Source organism: Colius striatus, chromosome 5, assembly GCF_028858725.1.
Source record: "Colius striatus isolate bColStr4 chromosome 5, bColStr4.1.hap1, whole genome shotgun sequence".
Taxonomy (NCBI): domain Eukaryota; kingdom Metazoa; phylum Chordata; class Aves; order Coliiformes; family Coliidae; genus Colius; species Colius striatus.
In genome coordinates, this window is record NC_084763.1 from 7,189,599 (window position 1) to 7,216,605 (window position 27,007).

General features: G+C 46.7%; 3 protein-coding genes across 13 annotated transcripts in view; 1 reads left to right on the forward strand and 2 right to left on the reverse strand.

Annotated features, from left to right (window-relative positions):
• ACAD11 (acyl-CoA dehydrogenase family member 11) overlaps positions 1-18,535 on the forward strand; it is a 34,589-nt gene extending 16,054 nt beyond the window's left edge. The window contains exons 14-20 of one of the 8 annotated variants that reach the window (XM_061997330.1): positions 10,721-10,787; positions 12,702-12,787; positions 12,935-13,006; positions 14,242-14,399; positions 16,147-16,263; positions 17,052-17,161; positions 17,681-18,532. In XM_061997330.1, the coding sequence (XP_061853314.1) occupies positions 10,721-10,787; positions 12,702-12,787; positions 12,935-13,006; positions 14,242-14,399; positions 16,147-16,263; positions 17,052-17,161; positions 17,681-17,795 (725 nt within the window). In that variant the 3' untranslated portion in view covers positions 17,796-18,532. The other 7 variants (XM_061997331.1, XR_009818827.1, XR_009818828.1 and 4 more) reach the window with 7 other exon arrangements.
• Positions 209-4,889, reverse strand: ACKR4 (atypical chemokine receptor 4). The gene is given in 2 exon segments (XM_010202963.2): positions 209-2,316; positions 4,792-4,889. Coding segments are annotated over 2 exon segments (1,164 nt in total). The 5' UTR covers positions 4,875-4,889; the 3' UTR covers positions 209-1,235.
• Positions 18,536-18,955: 420 nt separating the features above from the next.
• DNAJC13 (DnaJ heat shock protein family (Hsp40) member C13) overlaps positions 18,956-27,007 on the reverse strand; it is a 55,250-nt gene continuing 47,198 nt past the window's right edge. For 3 of the 4 annotated variants that reach the window (XM_061997326.1, XM_061997325.1, XM_061997324.1), the window contains 8 exons: positions 26,825-26,994; positions 26,450-26,492; positions 25,394-25,567; positions 24,558-24,737; positions 24,173-24,313; positions 23,592-23,735; positions 22,677-22,776; positions 18,956-19,803 (listed from right to left, as the gene is read on the reverse strand). In XM_061997326.1, coding sequence (XP_061853310.1) covers positions 19,706-19,803; positions 22,677-22,776; positions 23,592-23,735; positions 24,173-24,313; positions 24,558-24,737; positions 25,394-25,567; positions 26,450-26,492; positions 26,825-26,994 — 1,050 coding nt within the window. In that variant the 3' untranslated portion in view covers positions 18,956-19,705. Of the gene's footprint in view, positions 19,804-22,676; positions 22,777-23,591; positions 23,736-24,172; positions 24,314-24,335; positions 24,447-24,557; positions 24,738-25,393; positions 25,568-26,449; positions 26,493-26,824; positions 26,995-27,007 lie in introns of those variants that run through there. The other variant, XM_061997327.1, reaches the window with a different exon arrangement.

Sequence of the window (27,007 nt, forward strand, 5' to 3'; positions counted from 1 at the left end):
CCACGTCAGTACTGCAGCAGGGGGCAGCTTTGGTACATCCTGTGGAGAAACTGTAAATCCCAATGACCATATGGAGTCAAAACCCAGAACCTGTCACTGACCAAGCAAGGCCTCTGGCCTTTGCTGGTTGGTAAATGCCTGTGATGAGAGATGCCAATCCCTACTAAAACCAAACATGAAGATGAAATGAAAGCCAGTGCACTCTTGATTCTCTTTATTTATTATTTTAATTGTATCTTCATACATTTTAGCAGACACAGCTGTTGCAGTGTTTGATTCATTTCCCAAAATCTCACTAGAAATTAAAGGCCCTGCACCTGAACATTAACTTTTTTCTTACACTTCTACTAATGCTTTGACTGCACTACCTTGGCATTTAGAAATCTAGAATGTGCCTCAGGGGCCTCGTTGAGGTTTAGGCTGAACATGAAAGGAGAGGTAAGGGGTCCTTTTTGGTAGTTACAGAGGAGTTACTGGTTTTTGTGGAGGATGTTGTTGCTATACATATGTGGAAACACATAGAGAATGGTGGGTTTTTCCCCCTCTCTCTGTCTCCTGAGCAATGAACTCACATTCACTGCAAGTTGTGAAGGTATCCATGGAAAACATGAGGGAAAAAAATGGAACTGACTTACTAGGCAAATGTTCCAAAGTTTTACAAAGCAGTTGGAGAAACACAAGAGTATTAACTATTGCTACAAAAGTTACTGTACTGCTGTTTCATAGCTGATGGTGTCTTCTGATTTAATAAGGTGTTGAGACAATGTACAGCTTGTTCATTACACAGCTATTTAATTGCTTAGCATTATCACAGAATCACAGAATCTTAAGGGTTGGAAAGGACCTCAAAAGATCATCCAGTCCAACCCCCCTGCCAGAGCAGGACCTCCTAGAGCAGGTCACACAGGAGCTCATCCAGGTGGACACACTTCAATTTAAACCTTGGGTTATTTTTAGGTGTTTGGGTTTAGCTGTCCTTAGGGTTTTGGGGTTTTTTTTTAGTAACTCTCTCTAGTTGTTTAGAGGAATGTCAGTACTTTGTTCTTGCCTGATGTTTAACTTTGATCAACACCTTCCACTTTCAACTTCACTGTAGTGTCTTGGCTACTCTGCAGGTTCAGAAATTTGTCTGAAAGTTGACTTGCAGAGAAACAGCTGCTGAATCAACACCCGCAGAATGAGTAAATAATTCCCTTGGTTACATAAGATAATGAAAGTCACATATATAGTGTGAACTATATAGTGAAACTAATAGTTTCTTCAGTAGGGTCTTCATCATTCATAGCAATTTCTTCAGGTCTTCCATTCTGTTGTTGTCTTCTCCAGTACCCATAATTCTTTGCTATTTTCATAATGTGCATTTTAAAAGAGGCACCCAGAAAGGCATAGAGAAGGGGGTTCAGGCAGGTGTGAGACAAAGCGATGCTCTTGCTCACCTGGAGTGCAATGTCTATGCTTTTACTTGCCTCACAGTCAGTAATCAGCATGTAGATGGTATCTATGGCTCGCCAGAACTTAACGATGTTGTAAGGTAGCTGGGTAATAATGAAAGCAGCCACCACTGCCAGCAGGACTAAGAAAGGTCTGGATTTTTTAGTGTTTGCAGATCTGAAGATTGCTCGAGCAGTAGCCGAGTAGCAGATCAGCATTACCAGGAAAGGAAGCAGAAATTCCAGGATGATTTCCAGGATTTGAATGGTCGCTTTTAAGAGCGTTTCCATGTTCACTGGAAATACGGGAAAGCATTCATTCCTGTCGTTGTGTTTCTTGACTTGATTAAATATCAGTTCAGGGATACTGAGGAAGATGGCAGCCAGCCACACACAGATGCAGGTCAGGCTGCAGCGTTTACCAGTTCTTCTATGACTCTGGGATTCCGAAGTGGCCCCGTATCTATCCACACTGATACAGGCCAGGAACAGCATGCTGGAGCTGAAATTCATGGTGTACAGAGAAGAAGTCAGCTTGCACATTGAGTTTCCAAGTTCCCATCCCTGCACTGCATTTGCAGCCCAAAAAGGGAGTGTGAAGAGCAGGAGTAGGTCAGCAATGGCTAGATGCATGATGTACACATCCGTCTTTGTCTTTGGTTTCTTGCAATAGGCATAAATTGCCACCACTAACGAATTTCCAGCAACTCCAACAGTGAAAGCCACTGCATAGAACACAGGGAGGAACACCTTACTGAAATTTCGGACAGCGTGTTTCTCACAGAGAAACTCGTACGTGTTGTAATCTACACCGGAGTTGAGGTCATCCTCCTCGTCCTCAACCCAGTAGTCGGTTGAGTTATTCATATCCCAGCTCACAAGAAAGCTGCAAGACACCAAGAAAAAAGGGAGGGGAGGATAAAGGGAACATCAAAGCAATAATACTGGGCTCAAATTTAAAACTTGTGTTGAAACCTAAACCCCTTGCTCAGGGCTGCTTAAACAAAGAAGCTGAAGACGTTGAATGTTGAGAATACATTTGGGAATAATCCAAGTAGCACTACTGGGTGATAGAGGCAGAGCAGACCATCTCACATGGAACAGGGTAAGTGACTACATCCACATGTGCAATACAAAGGCAAATGGATTCATTAAGCTTAACTCATTCGCCTTAGCACTGAGATTGTGAAATGCTTAGAGTGCACCTCACTGATTTCCACGTGTGAGTTGAGAAGCCGTCATTGCTTCAGCAGCTCTGCCTCAGTTGTGTTTGACAGTGTTCCACTGCAAAATAAACTTGTAGAGGGTTGAAGTTACACCTTCCTCTCTGCAGCCTCTGCAAAGCAAAGGAGTACCAGTTGAAGGCTGTAAACACTATTACAACAGAGTGGATAAAGGAGTATGTGAGAATGCTGTGGGTATGCTGCATCTTACAGCTGGAGACTTCTCAGGATGTGATGATATAAAGCAATCTTACCACATACAGAACTACAAGTACCCAAATAGCTCAAAAGCTCTGCTGGTTTTTTCAAGTACTATCTCATGACGGATTTAGTCAGTTGAGTGTTAAACCCTAAGGCTGTATTTTCACTGCCAACTTATCTTCAGACTGTCTTAAGCAAGTCACATCCTTCAGTATTTTCTTCTTCTCTTGTAACTGTATTCATTGACTAATTTGTTGAAAGTCTCCAAACTACAGTGCCCTTTGTTTTGTGAAATAAATGGGATTAAGATTTCTTAACAGCAGCAGGAAAAAGTAGCTGAGGATGCAAAACATCCATTTCTCATCATCTGTAGTGTCTCAGAATTTGAGGCCAGTGTCACTGAACGCAAATTCTTACCTGATATTCTGCCCCAGAGCTACAATTTGTCTTTTTCAAGCTTGAAAAAAACCTCCAAATACCATTTCTGGCATGTTTAGGCAGGGGTTTAAATAAAGAGTTGCCAAACTTTTATTAGAAATGATATCTCTCTTTAAAAAATTCTTACTAGAAGGGAAAATACATTTCTGACTGACCTCATATTCAGGGATGCAGACCAATGGAATAGAGAGAAATTAATCATGTCTGTTTTCACTTGATATTTTGTTTCTTCTGGTGAATCTGCTGCCTTTTATTTGAAGTGTATGACTTGGGAATTAACTATTTGGTTTGGCATCATCCTTACTGATTTAGCTGGATTATTTTGTTAACATTTCAAGACGCTTCCTGTTAAACTTTAAACAATGATTACTCCTAAATCTTTTAATCTCTTGTTTACTGTTACCTTAATGAAGTGTGCAGAATGGAAAAATACAGTAATTCTATTTATGACTTTGGCAAGGGATGTCTGTTCTGTGCCTAACAAGCTGTGTTAGCAGGATTTTTTTCAGCAGGGGTAATCTTTTGCATCTTTATGGTACTTTTTTTGTAGTAGAAAAGAAACTACTGCGGGGAAGGTTTCATTCACTTAGCCAAGATTAGGAGAAGCTTCAAAGTTAAACTGAAAAGATTTAGTTGTGGTCTAAAACACAGTCTGGGAATACTTAATCAAATGGGATCACTAATTTGCTTGAAAGGAAAACAATAAACATTTGAGTGCAAACTCCAAGAAGTCTGTGTATAATAAAGGGATCTGGCTGTGACAGGGAACATGCTCTGCCGTTAGCTGACCTGAGTTCTAGACAGAAACAGAGTTATCTGCCTTACCACAGTTGATATTTCTGCTTCAAAACCACAGTTACTTATGTTTGTCATTCCCATGAGTGTCGCTTCTCAGGGGAAACTGCTCTCAGCAGAGCACTCCTGTGGCAGTCAGATGCTGATGAGTGGGTGGTGGCATGGGCTCAGTCAGTCTCCATCCCACTCAACAAACTGCCTTATGCCCAGTGGAATTCCTGACAGAATCACATTGCTGCATCTCACAGCCGGAGTCTTCTCAGGAGTGAGGCACAGAAAGGAACCTTACCACACACAAAACAAGTACCCAAACAACTCAGAACCCCAGCTGGTTTTTCAAGCACTGTTTTCTAGGAAGTGTATTAATGGACATATTCACAGACAGCTTGGTGTGTTTTCTTGCAGAATTATTCCAGCCTTCCATTTAGATACAAATTCAGTGTTTCTGTGTGTTTAATCTTGGGAATATATGAACACATGTTGAGTTAATGTCCCCAGTTTAAACAGACAGATTTTTCTTTAATGAATTAAGTAGTATTCTGTTCTTCTACTGAGCAAATCTAGTGTTAGGACTGGAAATGAACATGTGCCATAGTGAATTCATATCTGTAAAGCCAACTTAACTAAGAGTAAATCCTAGCTCTTCTCTATGCAAACAAATATGTCACAATATACAGAGCAGTAAATATTAAAACAAAACTAACCTTCTTCTGTTGTCAGCAGGCTAGTAGCTGGTGCTGCAACTGAGATGTGCTTCAGTGGAATGAGCTGATTTGGTCTGACACATAGCATTTTATCTCCAAGCACCACACCCTCATCTGGAAGTCAGTTGCACTTTCATTTTGACTTTCCAGTTTAAAAGTAGATAAATAAATAAACAAAGCTCAACAACAAACATCCAAAATGCTGGTTTTCTGGAAACTCTTCTCATGTTGAACACGTTTCCTACATTCCTCTGTGTTTCAACCAGAATGTGAGTGTTCCTTGGGAGGTCAGAACTCCCTTTCACTGTGTTGTTGCTTGTTCTATTCCTGAAAGTCCACATGTTGGGTGTATTGTTTGTAATGTATTGTTTTTACACCATCAGAAGGCTTTTATCAAATCACAGGTGGAGAGAAAGAGAGGGAGGTCTGTTGGAAGCAGGGTTACCTGTGTGGAGTCACTACATCTTTTCCTCAGGGTTTTAAGGATCCTTATATACCCTTCTAAAATAACTTTGGGGGATGTACAATAGAAAGGCGAGTTTGCTTTTTGTGAGGTGGGGGGGGAGGTTGCTCCTTCAGTATTTGATATTGAACAAAACCAGGAGGATGACAGGGAAAAGATGTGAAAGTAAGCGGTAGATTGCCAACCAGAGTAGAAGCAGAGAGTCCTGCTCCCTGTTGGGAGAGTTCTCAGGGACCTGAACATTGCCAGTCAGACTCAGAATCAAGTTGGTGTTTGACAGTATTTCTACAGAAACTGCAAGCCAGGCACATCATGCAGAAGAAAAGTAAAAAGGTGCTATTCCATCCATAATGTGTCATAGAATCACAGAATGGTAGGGGCTGGAAGGGACCTTTAGAGGTAGTAAATACAATGTTGCTGCCAAATAACAGAGAGATTTTGAGCACATCATAGAAACTTTCCTTTCTAGAAACACAGCTTGGAACACTGCTCTGTCTCCCCTGAGCTGTGAGATGCACAGGCCTTTGGGAATGTGTGTTTCTCTCAGGATCTGGGTTGTATTCAGCTTTGCAGATTTTGATGGGAGACCAACAAACTCACTTCACTGGCACTTCATTAACTGGATGAGAACACACAAAGACAGGCACAAAGCCTTCCTACACGCAGTGAGGGAATGGGAAGTACGGAAAGGAAATTCAGGTTGCCAGCTCTAATCACTGCACCTCTCCTGAAAATCACCCCCATGAGCTGAGGAGAGCCAGGATGGACAAACAAGTACCTTTTTTTTGCAGTGAGGTAAACTGCCAAGTCACAAAGAACAGGCTTCAAGAAAGCCCTTGTCAAATTATTGAGCAGGGCACATCACAGACATGGCACACAAGGAAGTGTCACTAGATCCTAGGAAAGGGAACACACTACAGCTCAGACACTTCCTAACTGCAGTCACTGGTAGTGCACTTGGCTCTGACCAGAGCCAGGAGAACACAAACATTCTCTCCCATTTAACAGGATGGAGAAGGAAGAGTTCAGCTGCAGGGGAGGAGAGAGAAATCAGAGAGCCAAGAGCAGGCCAGAGGTCAGGTTTTGCTTTTTGGCACAGTGGCTGAATGGATGCACCTGCTTCAACTGTTTTGGAGTACGTGAAAGGAAAGGTTCTTGAGAATGGGCAGCTAAGAATCTAAGAGGCAGATGTTTTTGACATGCTTCTACCTTCATTTGTGTTCACAACGAAAGAGAAAAATGAGTTGGGAGGGGAACTGGAATCTGGAGGAAGAATGCTGCAGTAGTTGTGCATATTTCTGCAATGTTGTCATGTGGGTTATCTCTGGACTTCACTGGTGTTCTGCACAGCGGTAGATAAGATGGTTGGTTTGCTTCCAACATGTCTGCTTCTCCGTTAGCTGTGTTGTTGCTTAAAGGCCTGAGCTATACCTCTTTAAAAGAGCTGAATCTCTCAGTTCTGAGGAGGCTTTGTCACAATTTGGTCACCAAGACAGAAGAATCAGGCTGGAACTGAGAAAATTCCCAAGGAATATCTCTGCCTGTTGCCTGCAGGAAAAGATGGTCGTGTTACCAGTGCCCCTGAAGCCCTGTGTGCAGGCTGGAGGAGGGCAGTTCGTGTCTGTGCTGTGCTGTTTATTACAGTGCCTCAGCTCCTCGTCACTTTGTGGGGTGCAGGGAGGACAGGACCTTCCAGTCAGGGAACAGAAGTGCTGCTGTGTAATAGGACACTTCAATATTGCCCTATAGGCTCAAAAACAACAACAACCACCGTTTAGTAAGTAAGAGTGAATGCAAAATGCCAATGGATCTTGTTTAACAGTTGTGGCTGTTTAAGCAGTTGTGGCTGTGTAGAGGTGGGAGTGATGTGACCTCCCCATTCCTAAGGTCAGCAGGTGCTGTCCCTGACACCGTGTGAGGCTGTGGGCTCCAGCTGGGAAGGATTGCCAGCCACTGTGTAGCCCTTGCCAGTTAGCTGCAGAACCCCACCATTGTCTCTGTCTTTACTGATTGTAGTAAGTTTGCTCATAGTTGCATTCTAATCTTTGCCACCCATGAACCAGATGCCCAGCAGTATTACCTGAAGAAGATGAGACAAAGCTTTGGAATCTATTGTGCTAGTGACAGAAATTACTGCAGGCTCTTGGAGGATCCCTTTTGCTCCCCCACACTACAACAATCAATACCATGCTGCCATCCTCCCTACAAGGTCCAGTGTCTTGTAGGAGAGTCCAGACCCTGTGTTCATGAGTGCCTTTCTAGGAAGCTGCCAAGTCTGTAATGTGACCACAGACCCCTGATCTTTAGTAGAGAGAGGAATCCCACCGGGCTCACCACTGCAGCAGCCAACATGGCAAGAGTCACAGCTATTCTGGGCCTTTGAGCAGTAGATTATCCCACCTTAGTTTTCTTGGCCAAAACTTTGAAGACTGGATGCTGAAAAATAGATAAGTTGTAAGAATTAAGTGCTATTGCCTTCTGAAACCAGGTTATATGGCAGCTTCTTTAAGTAAAGGTTGTACTCTGTGTCTGTGCCATATTTAGTACTCTCCACCAGAAAGAACCTGGACAAGTTGATCATAGAATCACAGAATGGTAGGGGTTGGAAGGGACCTTTAGGGATCATCCATCCAACGCCCCTGCAGAAGCAGGGTCACCTAGATCAGGTCACAAAGGAAGGTGTCCAGGTGGGTTTGAAGACCTCCAGAGCAGGAGCCTCCACACCCTCCCTGGGCAGCCTGTGCCAGGGCTCCCTCACCTCAACAGGGAAAGAGTTTTCCCTTACATTTAAATGTAACTTTTTGTGTTCCAGCCTGATCTCATTGTCCTGTCACTGGAAAATCTTAAGCACGTTACACCCACAGGTAGCAAAGATTAGACTTCCAACAGGATTGTGATCAATCCTCTAATGTGTTATTATCAGTGTCATTGCCTTTGCTTCTGTGAGTGCTGTGGAGAGTTAAAAGGCACAATATATTAGTTAAATGGATGATGTTTCCCGTTATGGTTTAAAAGTTTTAGGTTGCACAGAAAAAGCTTACTAAAAAGTCTGTCTGCGTGGAAATGCACTTAAAACTGACCTTCTAAAATCTCTGTTGTTTCTATTTGTTCAGTTATGAGTTTCTTGTAAAACTACTGATTCCTACCAAAACAACAGGCTTCTCTGACTCTGCCCCCTGCCCTCCAGCAGCTCCTTTGAGTTCTCTAATGTCAAAATGCCATTTACAAATGAGGGACTGATCCTGTCCAGGCACTCTGCGTTTCTTTCAAAGCACCGAAGCCTTTGAGAGACTTGCATTAGAACAGAGATAGTTTCTGGCATCTATGGGTCAAATGTTACATACAATTCATCTGGGGTTTTCAGAGCTTCAGACTCTCAGGAGAGGAAAGCTCAAGAATCTGCTTTCCTTTACTGTCTTCAGATGGGAAAAAAACCCGCATATGAAACGGAGGCATTCATTTGCCTTCCAGAAACTTGTACAGACGACTTAGAGCATCTAAGCAGATGTCTGGCTCTCAGTGAACTCCTCACCGGGTTCAGCATGAAAGCTGCTTCTGATTTGTTTTCATACAACGTGGTGAGGATGTGACTGGAGGATTGTTTACAAAACAGTTCCTGAAGAGATTCCTGTGAGTCAAAATGTCTTTTGTTGTAACCCTCACTTCAAGATATGTGTGGCTTAGAAAATACCACTTGTGCAGGTCTTTACCTTTCGTGGAAAGGGAGTCAAATACCCCTCGAGAGTCCAGCACCCCCTCTACTGGGTGCTGCATTGGAAAGCATCTGTTGTCACTCTGAGGTTGATAACCCTCTAGTTAGAGTTGCCCCAATGAACCAACTGTTTGAGATGTACCTTTTTATTAACCAAGCTGATTTATTCCCCCCCCACCACCCCAGCTTTTCAGTCAGCTAGTTCACCTTGTTAACATTGTTCAGCTCCCAGGCCACAAATACAGGGCCAGTTTGAAAGTAGTGACTGAATAGCATACTGAAAAAGAGGAAAGTCAGCAGCCAGCAGTCTGGCCCTCCAAACAGGCAGGGTCTGTCAGAACAGAATAACTCTCCCTCCCACTGCCTGGCCATCACAGTGGCTGTCCTTAGGAGGAAATAGCTCAGCTCAAAGCCAGACAGTTGTATTGTCTAGAGCAGAGGCTCCCAAACCCGTGAGAACAGCTGACAGAGAAGTTAAAAAGTGATCTTTTGGTTCTGACCTCAAAACAAGGTGAGTTGGCACAGATCAAATCTTGGGTTAAATTTCTGTGGAGCTTGTCACCTGCATTGTTACACACATGAGGTATAATCCTGCCTCCTTTTCCCTAGCTTTGTTGTCTGGCTGAGACTTGGAAAGGAATGACCGTGTGCTTTGGTACAAAGAAACCTTTAAAGAAAAAGATAGTGAGGATTAAGGTTCTTAGAAATAAAAGGCCATTTTAATTAATGGTAAGACTCCTACAAGTAAAATGCTGCCTTTGTGCTACAAAGAGGTGTCTCCAATCTCTACAACTACCCAAAATGAGGTAGGAGGTTGTAGTGAGATGGGGGTTGGTCTCTTCTCCCAAGTAACAAGCGATGGGACAAGAGGAAATGGCCTCAGGTTGCACCAGGGAAGGTTTAGATTGGAGATGAGGCAGAACTGTTTCCCTGAGAGGGCTGCCAGACACTGTCCCAGGCTGCCCAGGGAGCTGGGGGAGTCCCCATCCCTGCAGATACGCTCTGTAGATGAGATGCTGAGGGACATGGTTAGTGATGGGTTTGGCAGTGTCAGGTTAGTGCTTGGACTTGATCTTAGAGGTCTTTTCCACGAAAAATGATTCTAAGACATAATGTCACCGATGGCATGAGATGCCAGGGGATCATTTTCAGATCATAATTTCCACTCAGATGTTTCTTTGAAATGCAAACTTCTTTCCATAAGGGCAAACCAAAAAACCCCCTTCATTCCAGAGAGGTTCTGCTGAAGCAGCAGCCAAATCATTCTGATGACTCTCTGATAACCTTATTTGCACAAGTTGGTCATCATGTGGTTGGCATTTCATCCCCACATGGATCCTCCAGTCTCTATAGTTTGAAGAAGTTTTGCTTTTGAAACAGCAGCATCTCACCTCCAGGTCTGCTTTTGTATCACACCTACCTGCTCAGATGTAATGGAGGCAGAAGTAATGAGATTCCATTTCAAGTACCTTCTTGTTCTCTTTAAGTGGGAATAGATCCTGGAGGGTTTGGCTGTCTGGCTCCTCGCTGTTCCCCTCCTCAGAAGTCAACTCCCTTTTACATGTTAAGCAATAAGAAGTATTTGATTTCAGTGTGATTGCTCAGAGTATAAACACAGAAGCAGATTGCATGCTTTTGCTCCTCTGTCACGAAAGGAACAGAGGAAGACTTATTCATGTGAAACTTCATTTGGCTCTGCAGTGAGATCTTTATGTTTAAAACTCTCTTTGTGCATGTGATTTTGGTTTTTTAAGGTGCTGGGAACCCAAACTGCAAAGTTGCAATTGTAATGGGCAAAACCAAGAACTCCTCAGCATCCAGGTAAGGATTCCTGGGACATTCAAAGAGCTACCTAAAACCTGTTTCCTTGTGGAGTCATTGCTTGCAAAATTTTAAGTGAAATATCATTAGTTGCCACGTTGGATGTGCTTGTGAGTTTTAAACCTGTGCAGGTGTCAGCTGCTGATGACTGAAGCCTCCCAACGTTTTCACTGTCATCAGCTTGCTTCCCCTCTCCACTGCACCAACTAGAGTGTTCACACAGCTGTGTGATCAGATGGATCAGGAAATTTGGAGGGAGTTCACTGACTTTATGTCCTTCACATTAGTTTTAGTCAGTGTCACATGTTCAGCCAACAAATATCTCCAGCTTAAAATGTGGCCAGCAGGTCAAGGAAGTTCTCCCCAACCTCTACTCTGCCCTGCTGAGGCCTCATCTGGAGTCCTGTGTCCAGTTATGGGCGCCTCAGCTCAAGAGGGACAGGGGGACAGGGAAGTGCTGGAGAGAGTCCAGTGCAGGGCCACCAAGATGATCAGGGGACTGGAACAGCTTTCATATGAGGAAAGACTGTGGGAACTGGGGCTGTTTAGTCTGGAGAAGAGGAGACTGAGGGGGAATCTCATTATTTATAAGTATATAAATGGTGCGTATCGGGAGGTTGGGGCATCACTTTTTTATGTTGTGTCCAGGGACAGGACAAGGGGTGATGGGATGAAGCTGGAACACAAAAAGCTCAATTTAAACATAAGGAAAAACTCTTTCCCTGTTGAGGTGAGGGAGCCCTGGCACAGGCTGCCCAGGGAGGGTGTGGAGGCTCCTTCTCTGGAGGTCTTCACCTGGACATGTTCCTATGTGACCTGATCTAGGTGACCCTGCTTCTGCAGGGGGGTTGGACTGGATGACCTCTAAAGGTCCCTTCCAACCCCTACCATTCTGTGATTCTATATAAAACAATTAACAAGAAGAAGAAATTGCTTGTGAAACTGATAATAAACCCAAAACTTTTCAGAGCTTCTCTGGACAGAATGAGTACAAGTGGCAGATCAGAGACCTTAAGTTGTGTACTACATTTGTCACAAAGATATCTATGGGCATAGGAAGTTCAGTTAGAGACATGGGATGTTTGTTATGTGAAGCTGCGTGAGCAGAGAGCATTGCATGTCTTTGGTCAGACCTACTCACTCCATTCCTGTATCTGTAAATATAATACTTCCCCCTAGTTGAAAACAACTGCTGTTCAGCTCTAATTACCAAACTAGAATTGCCTTTACAGATACTCACACAAGTGATGAATACAGTGTCTCGAGACTGGTTCCATTAAAATCACAGAAGAATTGGAACATTCCTCTCTCTCAGTTGGATGTTAGCCCAAACTCCACTCATATCTTAAGTTGTAAGATTTGGCTAGGTTCAGCTGAGGAGTAAACAGTAACTTGCTGACAGCACACAGAACGGTTTGTTGGCATCTGTTGAACTCCTCAAAGCTGAGCATAAGTTCGTGGAGGGGATTATGTGATGCTGAATGTGGGGGCTGTGCGTGTCACCCCCAGCCCTGTGTGACTAACAGCTCACCCTAACCATTCTGAAGGAACTGAAACATAGGATTGCTTTTCCTAAGCTATAGGCAAGCCAAGGTAAGGATGATGGTAAACATGTTTTGAGAAAAGAAATGCAGGGGGGGGGAAGGAAACAGAGTGAGTGACACAGAGGTACTTGCACAGAAGTGACAGGAGTAGCTGTTTGTCAGCTCTTGGGCCACTGGGGGACAGCAGGACATTTTCAGTGGTGGCCTGGTGACCGAAGGAGTGTGGAAGCATGCGTGCCACACTGTGGGTCAATCTCAACTCTGGCTGGATGCAAGTGCTAAATTGGGGATAGGAAATGAAAAAAGTGTCAGGAGGGGACAGAAGGGAGGCTCGAGGACAGTCAGAACTTGTGTGTTTTGTCTCGCTCAGGTACGAGCAGCACAGCATGGTCATTGTTCCCATGGACACGCCGGGGCTGAGGCTGATAAGACCCCTCTCTGTGTTTGGCTACCTGGGTAGGTGATAAGGGTTATGTGTGTGTTTTCATTTGCTAGCCCTCTCGGGGGATTACTCTACAACCTCCTCATACACCATAGAAAAAGGGTTAGGAGTTGAGTCTGCCTTCCTTTGACCCTGCTGTCGCCTTTTCTCTGTCCCTGTAGATGAGATCCATGGAGGGCACTTTGAGATACACTTCAGCGACGTGCGCGTACCCGTCTCCAATATGATACTGGGTGAGCTGCAGTGTGGATTCCTTTTCCATATGTACAGCAATGAGCCACAGGTTATGAAATGGTGGTTGATTTTATTGGAGCACCATAAGGGATGGTACACAACTGTGTTCAGCCAGGGTCTCAAACAGGTGTGAGAGGAAGCCCAGGCTTCCTTCAGCAGACTGCCTGCTGCTGGAATGCTACTAGTTTAGAGCAAAAGGTGACTGAAGGAAACAGGGCAGCTGAGCTGTCCTCACTTCCCTGAAGGAGAGCAAAGAAAACACTGGCAGCCAGTGGCATTCTTTCCCCCAAACTTGTTCTCATGGACTTTACAGACTTAAAAAGAGCATTCTGCCATAGTCCATGGCCACCCAAGCTTGGGTGCCCACCGACTCGGCAGCGCTGGAAAGCAATATGAAGGAATGAGCTGGCCAGCCAGCACTGTGATCTCTGCTCCTCTCACTTAGACAAAATCAGGATTTATAGTATTTCTGCTGTTTTTAATTCCCTGAAAGAGTTTTCTCTCTTGAGTGGCCCCAGGAACTGGAAAACTCCCAAGTCCTGCCCCAGATTCTCCTACCGATTCATTCATAGATACATTCTTCAGTGTAAGGTTAATACCCTTTAAATAAGATTAGGTAAATCAAACCCTCTGAGAAACCATCTTAGAGCATACTTTATGCAGTTCCAGAAGGACAGGGAGCTGTTGGAGAGAGTTCACCACAGGGCCACAAAGATGATTGAGTGGAGCATCTCCCTTAGATGAAAGGCTGAGGGAGCTGGGGCTCTGTAGCTTGGAAGAGACTGAGGGGTGACCTCATTCATGTTTACAAATAGGTAAAAGGTGGGTGTGAGGAGGATGGAGCCAGGCTGTGCTCAGTGATGGCCAATGATAGGACAAGGAGTGATGGGTATAAACTGAAACAGAAGAGGTTCCAAAGAAACATAAGGAAAAACTTCCCTGTTGAGGTGAGGGAGCACTGGAAGGGGCTGCCCAGATGGGCTGTGGAGTCTCCTTCTCTGGAGACATTCAAACCCAGCTGGATGAGTTCCTGTGTGACCTACTCTAGGTGGCCCTGCTCTGGCAGGGGGGTTGCACTGGATGAGCTTTCGAGGTCCCTTCCAGCCCTTGAGATTCTGTGACTCTGTGGAAATCAGCTTTTGAGTGGCATGCTTCTAGCTCTGAGGCCACTTCTGCTCTCCGGTCATTTCAAGAGGGATTGAGGAGTCTGCATGAGCCTGTTTCTCTTTCCAAGCAGGTGAGGGCAGAGGGTTTGAGATAGCTCAAGGTCGGCTTGGGCCGGGCCGTATTCACCACTGCATGAGGTGCCTGGGTGCGGCCGAGAGCGCGCTGCAGCTCATGTGCCGGCGCGCGGCGCAGAGAGAGACCTTCGGGAGGAAGCTCTATCGCCACGTAAGCACCTTCCCTCTTTGCCTCACGTCACCTGCTCCAGCCTTCGGGGCTCTGAGAGCCGGCACTGGGACAGCTCTGCCCCAGCCTCGCATTCCTCTTCACGATGCCTCGGGCGGCAGAGGCCAAGATGGCACTGCGAGGGGCACCTTCCCCACTCTGACCCCTGGCATTTCTTTTCCCCCTTGCCACAAACTGGGTTTCAATACAGATTGTTGTCACTGGGGGGTTTTTTATCCCCTTTCACTCATCATTTGGACAGGTATATTTTCAGTTGTGTACAGCTTACGTCCCTGTAGTTCCCTGAATTCACTATTTTGGTGTGTCACATTCTGTTCCCAATGACCAGAGACGCTCGAGGGTCTAAATTTGACTGCATGTTTTATTTCTCTTACCGAGTATTCTGTACTGACTTGTGAAAGTGCAGCCTCAACCCAGAGCTGGTTTTGGTCTTATCTTGCCCTGGAATTGAAATACTGTTTTGTGAGAGCTCATTTACTAGAATAATGAAGACACCCCTCTGCCTTCTGTAGGAACCATTGGCACTGAAGCAGTTGGCCTGTCACATTTCAAGTGTTCCTCGATCTTATCCAGCAGCTAGGGTGACTTTATAAGGAAAAAACCAAGTAAAGGCAACAGAAGGAGGAAACTCAGTGTCTGGCACAGGTTATAGCAAATGGATTGTACAGATCCAGAGGGAACAACCTCCCACCTCCGCTTTCCAGTCACGTCATGGCCAAAAAAACCCTGACCTAGAATTACTGAGGGTTGGACGAGGTGCATGATGTCTCAAAACTTCTTTAAAGTAACCTCCCTGTTTGATGAAGCCAGAGGCAAGGGCTGGAGGCCAGCTGCAGGGCCAGCCTGGGTTCTTCATGGCTGGAGGACCTGCTGAGGCTGGGGGCTGCCTTGGGGAGCAGGGTGGCTGTCACTCCTACCTGTCAGAGGTGAGTTTCAGCGCAGGGGCTGTCAGCACCTCTTTCTGGGTTCATGCTGCCTGTGCTGGGCTGAGCTCAGCTGGGCTCCACAGACTTTGTGCTGCACTTGCTCATCGTTCCTGTGGCTGCAATGGCTATACCATCCCTGGCCCAGGCAGAAGCATGTGCCCAAGGCTGACTCAGGCTCCAAACAGTTTTGGCACTGACCAGCATCCCATTAACGCTTTTTTTCCTACTGTGGGATGTTGGCTGCAGAGGGGAATTACCAAAGAGGAGCAGGGAAGGGCTGCCAAGACTTGTAACTCCCTCAAGAGAGCTATTGATTTATTATCTATGTCAACAGCCAGATGCAGCAGGCGGCACCCTGCAGCTGTTCACCTGGGTGTGTGATACACCCTGCTAGCAGTTTGAGCCGATCAGAACTGATTCTTCCCCCTTTCCTCACCCCAGGTTGTTGTATACAGTTGACGGTCTTGGCAGCGGGTATAGGAGAGAATGACATGCAGGTGTTGAAGGGTTTCAGGAAAACAGCTGGCAGGGGGTGGGGTTGACGAGGAAATGAAACCAGTTTTCCCCCTTTTTCTCTTTCCTGCCGGGAAAGGCACTGCTCTTGCTTCAGTGTTTCTGTAGTCATGTGTTCTCTTCCTTTTTTCTCCCCTCATATTAGATCCCACTTCACTGTAGCTGCCCTTTGCAGCGGCGTGCGTCCCGCTGACTGGGCTGCGGAGGAGGAAGGGCTCTCCCTGCCTGCCTCCTGCCCTCCGGAGGGCTGTCCCCAGGGCCCTCCAGCCTGTCGGCTTTGCTCTCTGCAGGAAGTCGTTGCCCACTGGATCGCGGAATGCCGCCTCAGCATCGAGCAGGCGCGGCTGCTGACGCTGCAAACGGCCCGCAAGATCGACGCCGTGGGCAACAGAAGGGCAAGGAAAGAGGTAAAAATTGCTTCTGGCAGCCTTAGGCAATGCCCCTGCCTTCGGGGTTGAAAAATGAGCTAAAACATAATGATACATAGAGAGTAACTCCTTGTTGAAAGTAGCCTTAAGGAACATGTGCTCAGTTAAAAGCTTTGAATCAGAGCATGGTTTCAGCTGGAAGAGACCTTTGAGTTCAAGTCCAGCCCTTGTCCCAGCCCTACCAACCACTGGAACATTTCCCTCAGTGCAACATCCACCCGGCTCTGAAGCCCCTCCAAGGACAGTGACTCCAGCACCTCCCTGGGCAGCTGTTCCAATGCCTGACAACCCTGTCAGCAAAGAAATTCCTCCTCACATCCAGCCTGAACCTCCCCTGGTGCAACTTGAGGCCATTTCCTCTTGTTCTATTGCTTGTTACTGTGGCAAACAGACCAACCTCTGCCTTGCTACAGCTTCCTTTCAGGTAGCTGTAGAGAGTGAGATGGTCTCCCCTGAGCTGCCTTTTCTCCAGGCTGAACAGCCCCAGAGCCCTCAGCCATTCCTCATATGAGATGTGCTCCAAATCAGGCTGATTAAGTGTTTAAAACCTAAGAAAGTGATGTATTGGTCACTTGTCTCAACACAATGAGAGAGTTTTGGGTAACAGGAGGCAGCTTTACCGTAGCAGGGGCTGTGGATGAGGAGCAGCAGTGCACTCCTGTGACCTGGAGAGCAAGGTGTGTCCCATCAGATACCAATCTGCAGCAGAACAGTTTCACTTGCTTATGAAACTATTACTGGTAAAATGAGTTCTCCCGTAACTGCAGGTGGCCATGACCAAAGTGGTTGTCCCTCGAGCTGTGCTTAAAGTGATTGACTGTGCAATCCAAGTGCATGGTGGAGCTGGAGTTTCCCAGGATTTTCCCTTGGCTTTTATGTGAGTAACAGGAGCCTCACCTGTCGATTCCAGGCATTCCTTCTGAGATAGTTCTGTAACACCTGTATGTCCTGTTTCACCTCAGGTAGCCTGAAATAAGGGCCCATATGCCTTTAAGGTATAAAGCTCAAACCGATGCTCTGATGATGCAATTCTAATGCAATTACATTGCTTCACCCTTACCAAAAGGCTGGCACGGCACCCAAAATAGTAGCAGCACAGAGAATCCTCTTTCTAAATCTCCCTTACGGCCTTGGGGAGAAGCACCCCTTGTGTGTTTCTAGCGCAGCCCTCAGAGTCCTGCTGGGACTCATCTCCCGGCTCTTCAAAGCCACGGCTGCAACCAAGGCTACAGCAGACGCGGCGCCGAGAGCTGCTGCCCGAGGCTGCGGCAGCGGGCGGGGGTGCGGGCTCCGGGGGCGGGCTGGGGGCCAGGGCTCCGGGGGCGGGCTGGGGGCAGGGGCTGCGGGCCAGGGCTCGGGGGCGGGCCCGTGCCCTAACTCGGCTGTGCCGCTGCAGGTTTGCGTACATGCGGACGCTGCGCCTGGCCGACGGGCCCGACGAGGTGCACCTCTCGGCCCTGGCCCGCTGGGAGCTGCTCCATCAGTCCAAGCAGCTGACTGCAAAGATCTAACGTCTGGCAGTGCTGGAAGATTCAGCAAAGGTGTCCTTCAGTGCAAGTAACAGCGGATGAACACAGCACTTGGATTCTAAGTGAGCAGTGCACCCTCTCTCTCTACTTGCACTTCAGAGGCAGGGGCTTGCTTTTAGAAGTTAGCAGCGTGCTGCAGAAACACCAGCCTCTGCCTGGCTTCTTTAGAACACTAATAAAACTTTAAAGTTTATTGCAAGCTAGGAAAAACTTTTACTTCTTAATTAAAAACAATTAAACACAGAGGTAATGCCCTTCTTTTCCCTTTCCTGCTGCAGTCTGCCTCTCCTGTCCTCCCCCCTTCCTGCTCTCCCTTCCACCAAGTCCAGATTCCATCCTTCCCTCCCCCTCCCCGCCCGTGAGACTGGGGGCAGGTCAGGGCTTTGCTACTCATGCTTCTGTTTTGGCTCCCAGCCCATCTCACGTTTTTTCTCCTGTCTTCCTTTACATCCTCACAAACCCCTTCCCAGCCCCAGCTTCTGCCAGCCCTTCAACATGCTGTTCAGTCTGGAGAAGAGGAGATGGAGGGATGGTGTTATTAACATATATAAATAGCTAAAGGGTGGGTGTCAGGAGGTTGGAACATCCCTCTTCTATAGTAGCCAGCAACAGGACAAGGGGTAATGGGATGAAGCTGGAACACAAAAAGTTCCATTTAAACATAAGAAAAAACTGTTTCAGTGAGGGAGCCCTGGCACAGGCTGCCCAGGGAGGGTGTGGAGGCTCCTTCCTTGGAGGTCTTCAAGACCCACTTGGACACGTTCCTGTGTGACCTGATCTAGGTGGGACCTGCTTTGGCAGGGGGTTGGACTGGATGATCTCTAAAGGTCCCTTCCAACCCCTACCATTCTGTGATTCTATGCCTAAGTACAGGTGGCACCTTCCCCTCGCAGGGCAGCTGAGGTTTCAGCTGGACTGGCAGAGGGCAGAACTGGCAGAGCCTTTTCTGGCAACAAGACACCTGTGTGAGGGTCTCAAAGGTCAGAGCTCTGCTCCCACCCCCAGCCTCTGCCACAGAAGCTACTCTGGGAACTTGTAACAGCACGAAGCAGAGCACACAGAGGGGCTGGTTCTGGTTCGTGTAAAGTCAGGACAATGCTTGTGCCCCTTCAAAGAAGAGCTGCAGAAGAACACTGCCTTCATCTCATTAACAAGGCTCTTAATTCCCTTTATTTTAAAATTTTCTGTACATATGAATGATCTGTAGAATGTACACTCCATATAGAAAGTCTTTATATACTGGAATAATGTATAGAACATTTCACAATTACACTAATTTCTTACATAACATGTCAACCTTAAGGTTTGTTTTCAGATGCTTCGTCAATTTGGTCAAGCCAGTTATACACATGAATGTCTAATGCTGTTTGAGCTCAGGAAGAAGGTTAATGTTAATGATTAAGGACGTCAGTGAAGTGGTGCAGGGCCAAACCCTTTGTTTGATGGGAGTGATCACATCAGCCTGGGAAAGGAAGGGATGCCCTTGTCCTGGGGGTCAGTGAGGTCAAAGTGATTTTAGCCCAGTTCCTCTAGACTGTAGCTCAACTCCAGTCATGCTATTTCAGAAAATATAAAAACTAGGAAAGTTTGATTCACAGTCTTGTAAACAAATAGAAAGGAACAAAAATGTGCTTACATACAACAAGAAAAAATTCTTGTGTACCCATTTCAGCTGATCCACAGAGTGCTTCGTGTTACAGTGTGACAGGCTGAATCACTCACTTGTTCCTAAAAAAACAACCAAAACCAACCCAAACAGTCATAGAAAAAGGAATAACACTGTCATTAAACCCTTGGAAAGGCAGTAAGTTCACTTCAATGTGTTGGAGGAAAGTGCTGTTCCTCACCACTGGCCAGTCTGCCTTCATCTGCTTCACAAAGGATTCCGGTCCTTAGCTGACATCTCCCACGTCGTTGTCTACCGGGGGTGGTACGTTGGGCATGACGGATGACGTCGTCCCTGCAGTGAGGTAACCAGCAACTCCAGGGCCTTTGGGGAAGAAAGAACCAGCACTGGTGATGAGTTTTCATTATCAAAAGCCATTGAACAGCTTTATTCCCTCTGGTAATGCTCAAATGCATCATCTAAGTCAACCAGACACCTTGAACAAGAACATTTAAGAGGTTTCTTTGGAATCCAGGAACACTGGGAATCAAGGAGCACATGGTGCACTACATGGAGTAGCTTGTGGAGGCCGTTCTCAGAGCTGCTCAGCATTTCAGCTGACGTGCCAATGAAGCTCAGAACCACCCCAGGCACCAGCAGTACCTACGCCTGTTGCCTCCCACTGGGGCAGGGCGAAGGGGAGCAGCCTCCCTTGCCAGGCTGTCAGTGCTGCTCAGCCTTTGCCAGCAGGCAAGGGGCTGCCCCAGGGAGAAGCACAACTGCCTCATGCGTGTGGAGGCAGCTCTTTGGGCCCTCAGGGAGAAACAGCAACTGTGTTCCTGGGATACAGAAGCCCCGACCGTTTGTAACGCTGTGTCGATGACCCTGGGGGCAGCCAGTTTGGCCCTGTTGAACTCCTCACCCTCAAAGCTTGGAGTTCAAAATGCAGCCATATAGAAAGTTTCAACAAAGGCAGCAAAAAGTCACGTTGCAACGTGGGGTGTTTCAACACCAATTCTGATCAGACTGATGACGGTAGAAAGCTGCCAACTGCAATATCTTCCTGCATCAGTACAGCCTGACAGCAGCTCCGTGGCAGAGCTTCAGCCCACAGTCCTGCTGGGGCTCTGCTCTCCTCCCTTAAGCCATCCTCACCCAGTGCTCCCAAATTTGCTGTCCCTTCATGCCCCACCCTCCCCTCTCACACCACAGCCCCAAGCACAGTTTGCCTCCCTGCAGTCCTACACAACTGCTGCAGGCAGGAGGGAGAACGGGGCCTTCAGTCCAAAAAAGGCTCTCTGCCTTCAGAAGGGGACACATCCTACTGCCAAAATTCCACTGCTTCTCATGGCCCTGATGGGAGATTCCTAAAGTGCTTCCAAAGTTGAGTTCATCTGTAGCCCCAGCAAGGAGCAGGCCCTGTGGGGGTCAGTGTTGTGCTCCCGCGCGAGGGTATTGGTGGGACCACACAGTTGTTAGAGGTCTGTGACATGCATCTGGTACTGGGGATGCAGCAAGGGCAGCGTGCATTTGGCAAGGCGGTATCTACCTGCTTTAGAGAGCTACACAGAAGTTAGCAAGCTGCCTGGCAGAGCACATCTAAAGCCCACTTCTCAGGTGAAGGGGACTGCTGCCAGTTAGAAGGGAAGGAGAAGAGACACCTGAGGGAAGAGAAATAAGCAAGGGAAGTTTCAAGGGAAGTGCAAACAGCAAAGCAATTCGAAGCAAGACATAAAAGGCAGAATACAAGAAGTGACAGGTTAAAAATAAAGCTCATTTTGGTTTCCATCTGCACTTTGCATTTGTACAGCACCTTCGTTCTACGTTCGCAAGCACTTCAAAGTCAGGCAACTGAAACGCAGCACGGGCCTCAAGGCAACTGGACAGCTGTGGTGTCCCCTGGCTCAAGCCTGACCAGCTTTCAGTACAGTTTCAGTTCAGAGTCAGCCTTTCCTTCTTATTTCTTGTTTGTAGTTTGTATGAAATGCCCAGAAAATTCAGTACCAACCGACTCCTGCGTTTCGGTGCTTTGTCTAAGGGGCATTAAATGGTGCAACAAACTCCTGCTGAGACCTAAAGCACAGAGTCTGCTCTGTGTGGGAAAACACATCAAGTGTTGCAATATACCCATGTCAGTATCTGGCAAGGAAAACTTTCCTGTCTATGTAGCCCTCTGATTTACACCCCACTGATTCAGTTATGCTCAAAAGCCTTTACTGAGCTTCCTGTGCTGGGGCAGATGAGAAAGTTCCAAGCAGCACACAGACGTGCTCACGCTGACTTGCCACAAAGGATGTTAAAACCTTACCTGGGAGGCTGAACTTCAGACCAAATGATCGCTCAGCTGATAGCTACTTGCTACAGTGCCATTCCCTAAACTCTTCAGATGCAGTGAGCCATTTGTGGCAGTGAAGTCTGGGACTGCCACACAACAGCTCAGTCATTAAACACGTGCCTACCAAGCCCTGCACACGAGTGCTGGAAGAACCAGAATTTGATCTGCTGGGACATAACTGTTGTGGGATTGTGTCCACACTGTGCCACTGCCAGCAAGGATGTTCACATCAGTTGCCACCTTTGTGTGCAGCTCTTCCATGCTGCTGGTGGGGCTGCGGTGGCACCCCGGGGGCTATTTGGGTCTCGGTGGCACCTGCAGGGAACTTGCCCAGGGAGCCTCAGGGGACATTCAGGTACATGCCACAGGCTGGAAGGACAGGCAGGAGCCACTGCCAGCAGAGCAGAGCCTGGCCCTGCCCCTGGTCCCACTGGAAGACGGCCCTGCACTCTGAGCTATTTGCATTCAAGCTGTTCCCATCCTACAGCTACGGGCTCTGCACTGAAGCAGCACAACTCACACGGCACAATTCATCCAGACATTTTTGAAGTTTACTCCTCTCCCAACAATTTCTTTTGGAATCCAAGTAGACTGACCCTGAGACAGCAGGGAGAGGTACTGTCATTCCTCAGTTTTAATCACTGCAGGGTACTTGCAAGACTTGCCAGCATCCAGATTCCATTGCTCTGATATTTTAGAAGCAGGTACAGCAGCAGCTATCCAGAGAAATACACCCTCAACCACAAAACAGTTTGGTTTTTGCTAAGCATTTTTAAAACTTACTGTATTGTTACAGCCTTGAACGTTCAGGCCACAGGATGGCACTAGCTCCTGGGATAAACAGGCTCTCCAGAGTCAAGTCTGACAGTTAAGTAGCGGTTCAGTATGATTCAGGTACACAGCTAGGAAAAAGGTTGCTAACCTGTGAGGTATCCTGCTGTTTGCGTCTCAGAAATGAACAAGTCATGTTTCTGATCCTTGAAGGCACTCCACACAGAGGAACGAGACAGGATTTCGTTTACCTGCAGCGTTTGAAGAGATGTACACGGTAAGTGACACTCGTAACATTCACAGAATCACAGAATGGTAGGGGTTGGAAGGGACCTTTAGAGATCATTTAGGCCAACCCCCTGCAGAAGCAGGGTCACCTAGATCAGGTTGCATAGGAACATGTCCAGGCAGGTCTTGAAGACCTCCAAGGAAGGAGCCTCCACAGCCCCTCTGGGCAGCCTGTGCCAGGGCTCCCTCACCTCAACAGGGAAATAGTATTTTCTTATATTTAAGTGGAACTTTTTGTGTTCCAGCTTCATCCCATTACCCCTTGTCCTGTTACTAGCTCCTATAGAAAAAAGGGACGTCCCAACCTCCTGACACCCATCCTTTAGATACTTATAAATGTTACTATTCTGGGGAAACCACTGTGGGAGCACACCATCCTGAGGGGTTACCACACAGCAGGGCAGGCCTTCAGCCTGTGATACAGAATCACATGAAGGAGACTGTAGCACAGCCTCTGAACAGACAACACAGCTCACAAAGCAGCAAACTGCATTTCCAACAGGACCTGAGGAGCTGTCAGTAGAAGCCTGCTACACTAGCTGAGAGAACATCTCTGTGCTTAGGATTTGTGTTTTATTAGTGCTCCTAGCGTGCAGTAAGCAAGGGCTTCTCCACGAGCAGATGGAAACTTTCCAACCAATAACAATGCCATGGTTTTCTGAAGTGAGCATTTCAGCTGGAGCAATGCACATATGGCAGCTGTAAGGTTAAACAAGGGATGTTCAGAGCTTGATCTTCCAAGTGAGCAAAGGCCACTTAAGGCCTCGTCAGGACTCACCTGTTCTCCATACTGCAGGCTGCGAGACATGGATTTCAGAGTTTTGACAATCTGAGCCTTTGTGGCAGATGGGCTTTCCAGGTTCTCAAGCCCAATACCTTCCAGCAGCTTTAGAAGGTAAGGGACCAAATCTGCTTTCAAAGCCTGCAAACATACCCAAATGAGAGGTCATAACACGGACTAGGAAGTTCCTTACAGTACTGGTGTTCCTGTGAACCAGAAGCACCAGCAGCTATTACTAAGAATGCTTAGGCTAATCATTTTTTTTTCCTGAGCTGTGTAAATACAGGAGAGAGCAAAGATATTGTCCAGCAGTTCTGCTCTGCCTGGGTATGCATTCTCAGCAGACAAGAGCCAAGGTTAGCCCTATGCATTAAGCTTCAGTGCTGGGGTAGGATCCTTGAACAAGTCTGTGTTTTGGAGAAAGCACTGACTCTGACTTCTCCAGCACGAAAAGTACATTAGTGAGATGGCTTCTGGGAAGCCTTCTGGACACAAGTTGAACAGTGCCTCTGTTCTTATCAACAGTTTAGATACCCAAAGATACCACATTTTTTCCAGTCTGGCAACATCCTACTTACTTGGGCCACTAAGTCATTCTGTTCCTTGTGAAACATGCGATTCAGCGCTTCGCAGGCGACACCAACTATATCCGACCTCTTCTTCATTCCATTCATGAGAGGGCCAATGGTCTCCAGCGATGCCATTGCTCGGACACAAAGCTAGAAACACCCAGAGGTCCCTGTTTTATGCCAAGCTTGACATTCTGGCAGATATGGTCACAGCCATGACCATACATTTCTCAGTGTCTTTCATCTACAGTTCCCCATCCATGAGCTCCAAGTCCCCCGTCACCTGGCACACGGTATTTATAGTCAGAATAACACTAACACTACTAAACAATACAAACAACTCCAGGTGTGGGGTTTTTCTCTCCCCTTGAGCACTTAATAAAAGACTCAGTACCTCATTGTCAGACAGTATGTGCATGACACGAATGGCACTTTTAGGAATGGCGTTGTTCTTGTGATTCATAGCTTGGATTATCTTGGGGAGATGCCCAAGCGGAGGAACTTGATCAGCCAGCTGAGGCTGGGCACTGAACAGGCACACGGTTGCTGTGGTAATGGTCTCTAAAGTTTCCCCCTGCAGAACACCAAAAAACAGCAGAAAGTTGTCAGTAAAGCCTTATGTATCACCACAACAGCAAGGTTTCTCGCTTGCTCAACATAACACATTTCCCCTCCCCATCACGTCCCTTCGCTTTGGATTTGCCAAAACAAGTTTAGAAGAACGTGGAGCTCCAATAGTGACAGACACCCACTGGTTTCCTCAACACACATCTCTCAGAAGTTTCTAAGCCCCGTTTCCAGCATGCAGAGAAGCCAGTCAGCTTGCTCAGGGGAAGCACCATGGCATGGGTGTTGACCCCTCCAAGCGTTCTGCAGTCTACGTTCCACGTGCCAGCACCAACGGCTGTCACTTCTTCATTACAAAGATGTCTGTCTTAGCTTGGTCAGTCATGGAACAATTACAACTGTTTCATTTGTTAAGCCTCATCTCTGCCACAAAATTACCCTCCAAGACTTACTGTGGCTTCAGGACCTTTAAAAGCACTGACTCACGTTCAGAAGTCTCCTGAACACACACCTACGTGCTTTTGCAGAGAGTCAGAGACTGAAAACCACAAGTCATTCACGTTGGGAAGAAACTGTGAGAATCTAAGTTAATCAGATGCTAAAGAGTAGTAGCTTAAAACTGCTAAAGAAATTCAAAGAGCAGAACCAGAAGAGTCATCTTACATGGGGGTTATTTTTCTCCAGTAGTTCAGTAAACTTTTCCAACAGTGCAATGAGAAATTCTCTTGGTTTCCGTAAAACCCAGGCCGGCTGGGCGATGAAAATCCTTAGGAAGACTCCTCCCACTGAAAGTTCACCTTCTGCTTCACCATACACCACAGCAAAGTCTTCAGGCAGCTGTTGAATTGTAAAGTAGAAGGAATTACTGGCAAAGGCCTTTGTGAGAGCTGCAGCTGTTTCTCTAACATCACAGCTAAGCAGTAAGAGTGACTGAACTGACTCTGCTCTCCAGCAGAGCTGTGTGAGACCAAGGAACACCTTGAAGAAACAAGAGGTTGGCAGCGAGGGCAGAAGGAACCCTGCAGGCAGTACTGCTGCACTGGATTTGTCTTACCAAGAGCACAGGAACTGAGTTTGCAACTACACTAGTGCTAAACACTGGTTGAAGAGATAAGGCTGATAACAAGGCTGATAAAACAGCCCCCTCCTTCCTTCCTTACACACTTCAGGGGAAAGTTTCTCACCATGAATCTGGGGAAGTTTCCAGTTTCCACCTGCATCAAAGTAGCCATCCTGCATGTGACAGAAGTTGTTTTAATGTTGAACCAGACCATTGCTGGGAGGAATTCATGCCTGGCACTTCGTGGATATTGGGAAATGCTCCAGACTGCAACATCTCAATGATTGACCTGATGTGATGGAATGGCTCAGGAAAATCACTTTTGCTAGTGTTCCTGAACAAATCTACTACAAATCTACTACAGCTCTGTAGTAAGTGACAGGACTTCTCCCAGCAAACATTCTAAGTTCTAGAACCATCTGAACTATCAGAAAATAGACAGTATTGCTGGCAAAGCCACTGCCAATAAAGTGTCTGGTTTCAAGGTACAAGTAGTAACAAAAGCATCAATGCAACATTAGAGCAGTTATGTTAGCACAGCAGCGAGTTCCTGTGGGTACTTTAAAAGGAAAGCCTCTCAGAGTTACACACATGCACGTATTATCAGCTGGCTTACAGTCTCCCTGGACACACTCAAAGCAGAAACAGTATACTTTTACCTTCCAGTTAGTGTCAGGATTGTCCCTCTGAAGTTTAAAGTGCCTTTAAAAAGAAAGTAAGTTTTAACAAGCAGTAAGAGAATCAGTCTGCCCTGCTTGACACTTCAGTCTCCCTCCATCACCGTGAAGTAGTTGGTTTTTCAACCCCGTTTTCTCCTCATTGTAACCCCCTCCCAAATCTCACAGCAGTGAGCAAATACCTGGACTGTGCACAAACCCCACTCACGGCACTTGTTCACAAACAGTGAACGAGTCTCTTTTCACTGAAGTCTGGGTTTTACAGCTAGAGCTCAGAGTTCTACAGCAGCTCTGCTTTACTGCCACTAAAAGTGTGTCTCAGTCAAGGGAATACTTAGCCAGCAGGTCTCCACGTACTCAAGCATCATTTCTCGAACTGTTGTTGATACCCTCTCCCTGGAGCTGTCATTCCAAATTAACTCAGGATTTTCATGAGTTCCCTCAAAGATATGAACAGCAGCTTCAGGGTTGTCTCTCATGGCATCCATGAAGACTCCAGGCAAAAATTTCATTAGTGTAATTCTAACCTAGAAAGGATGA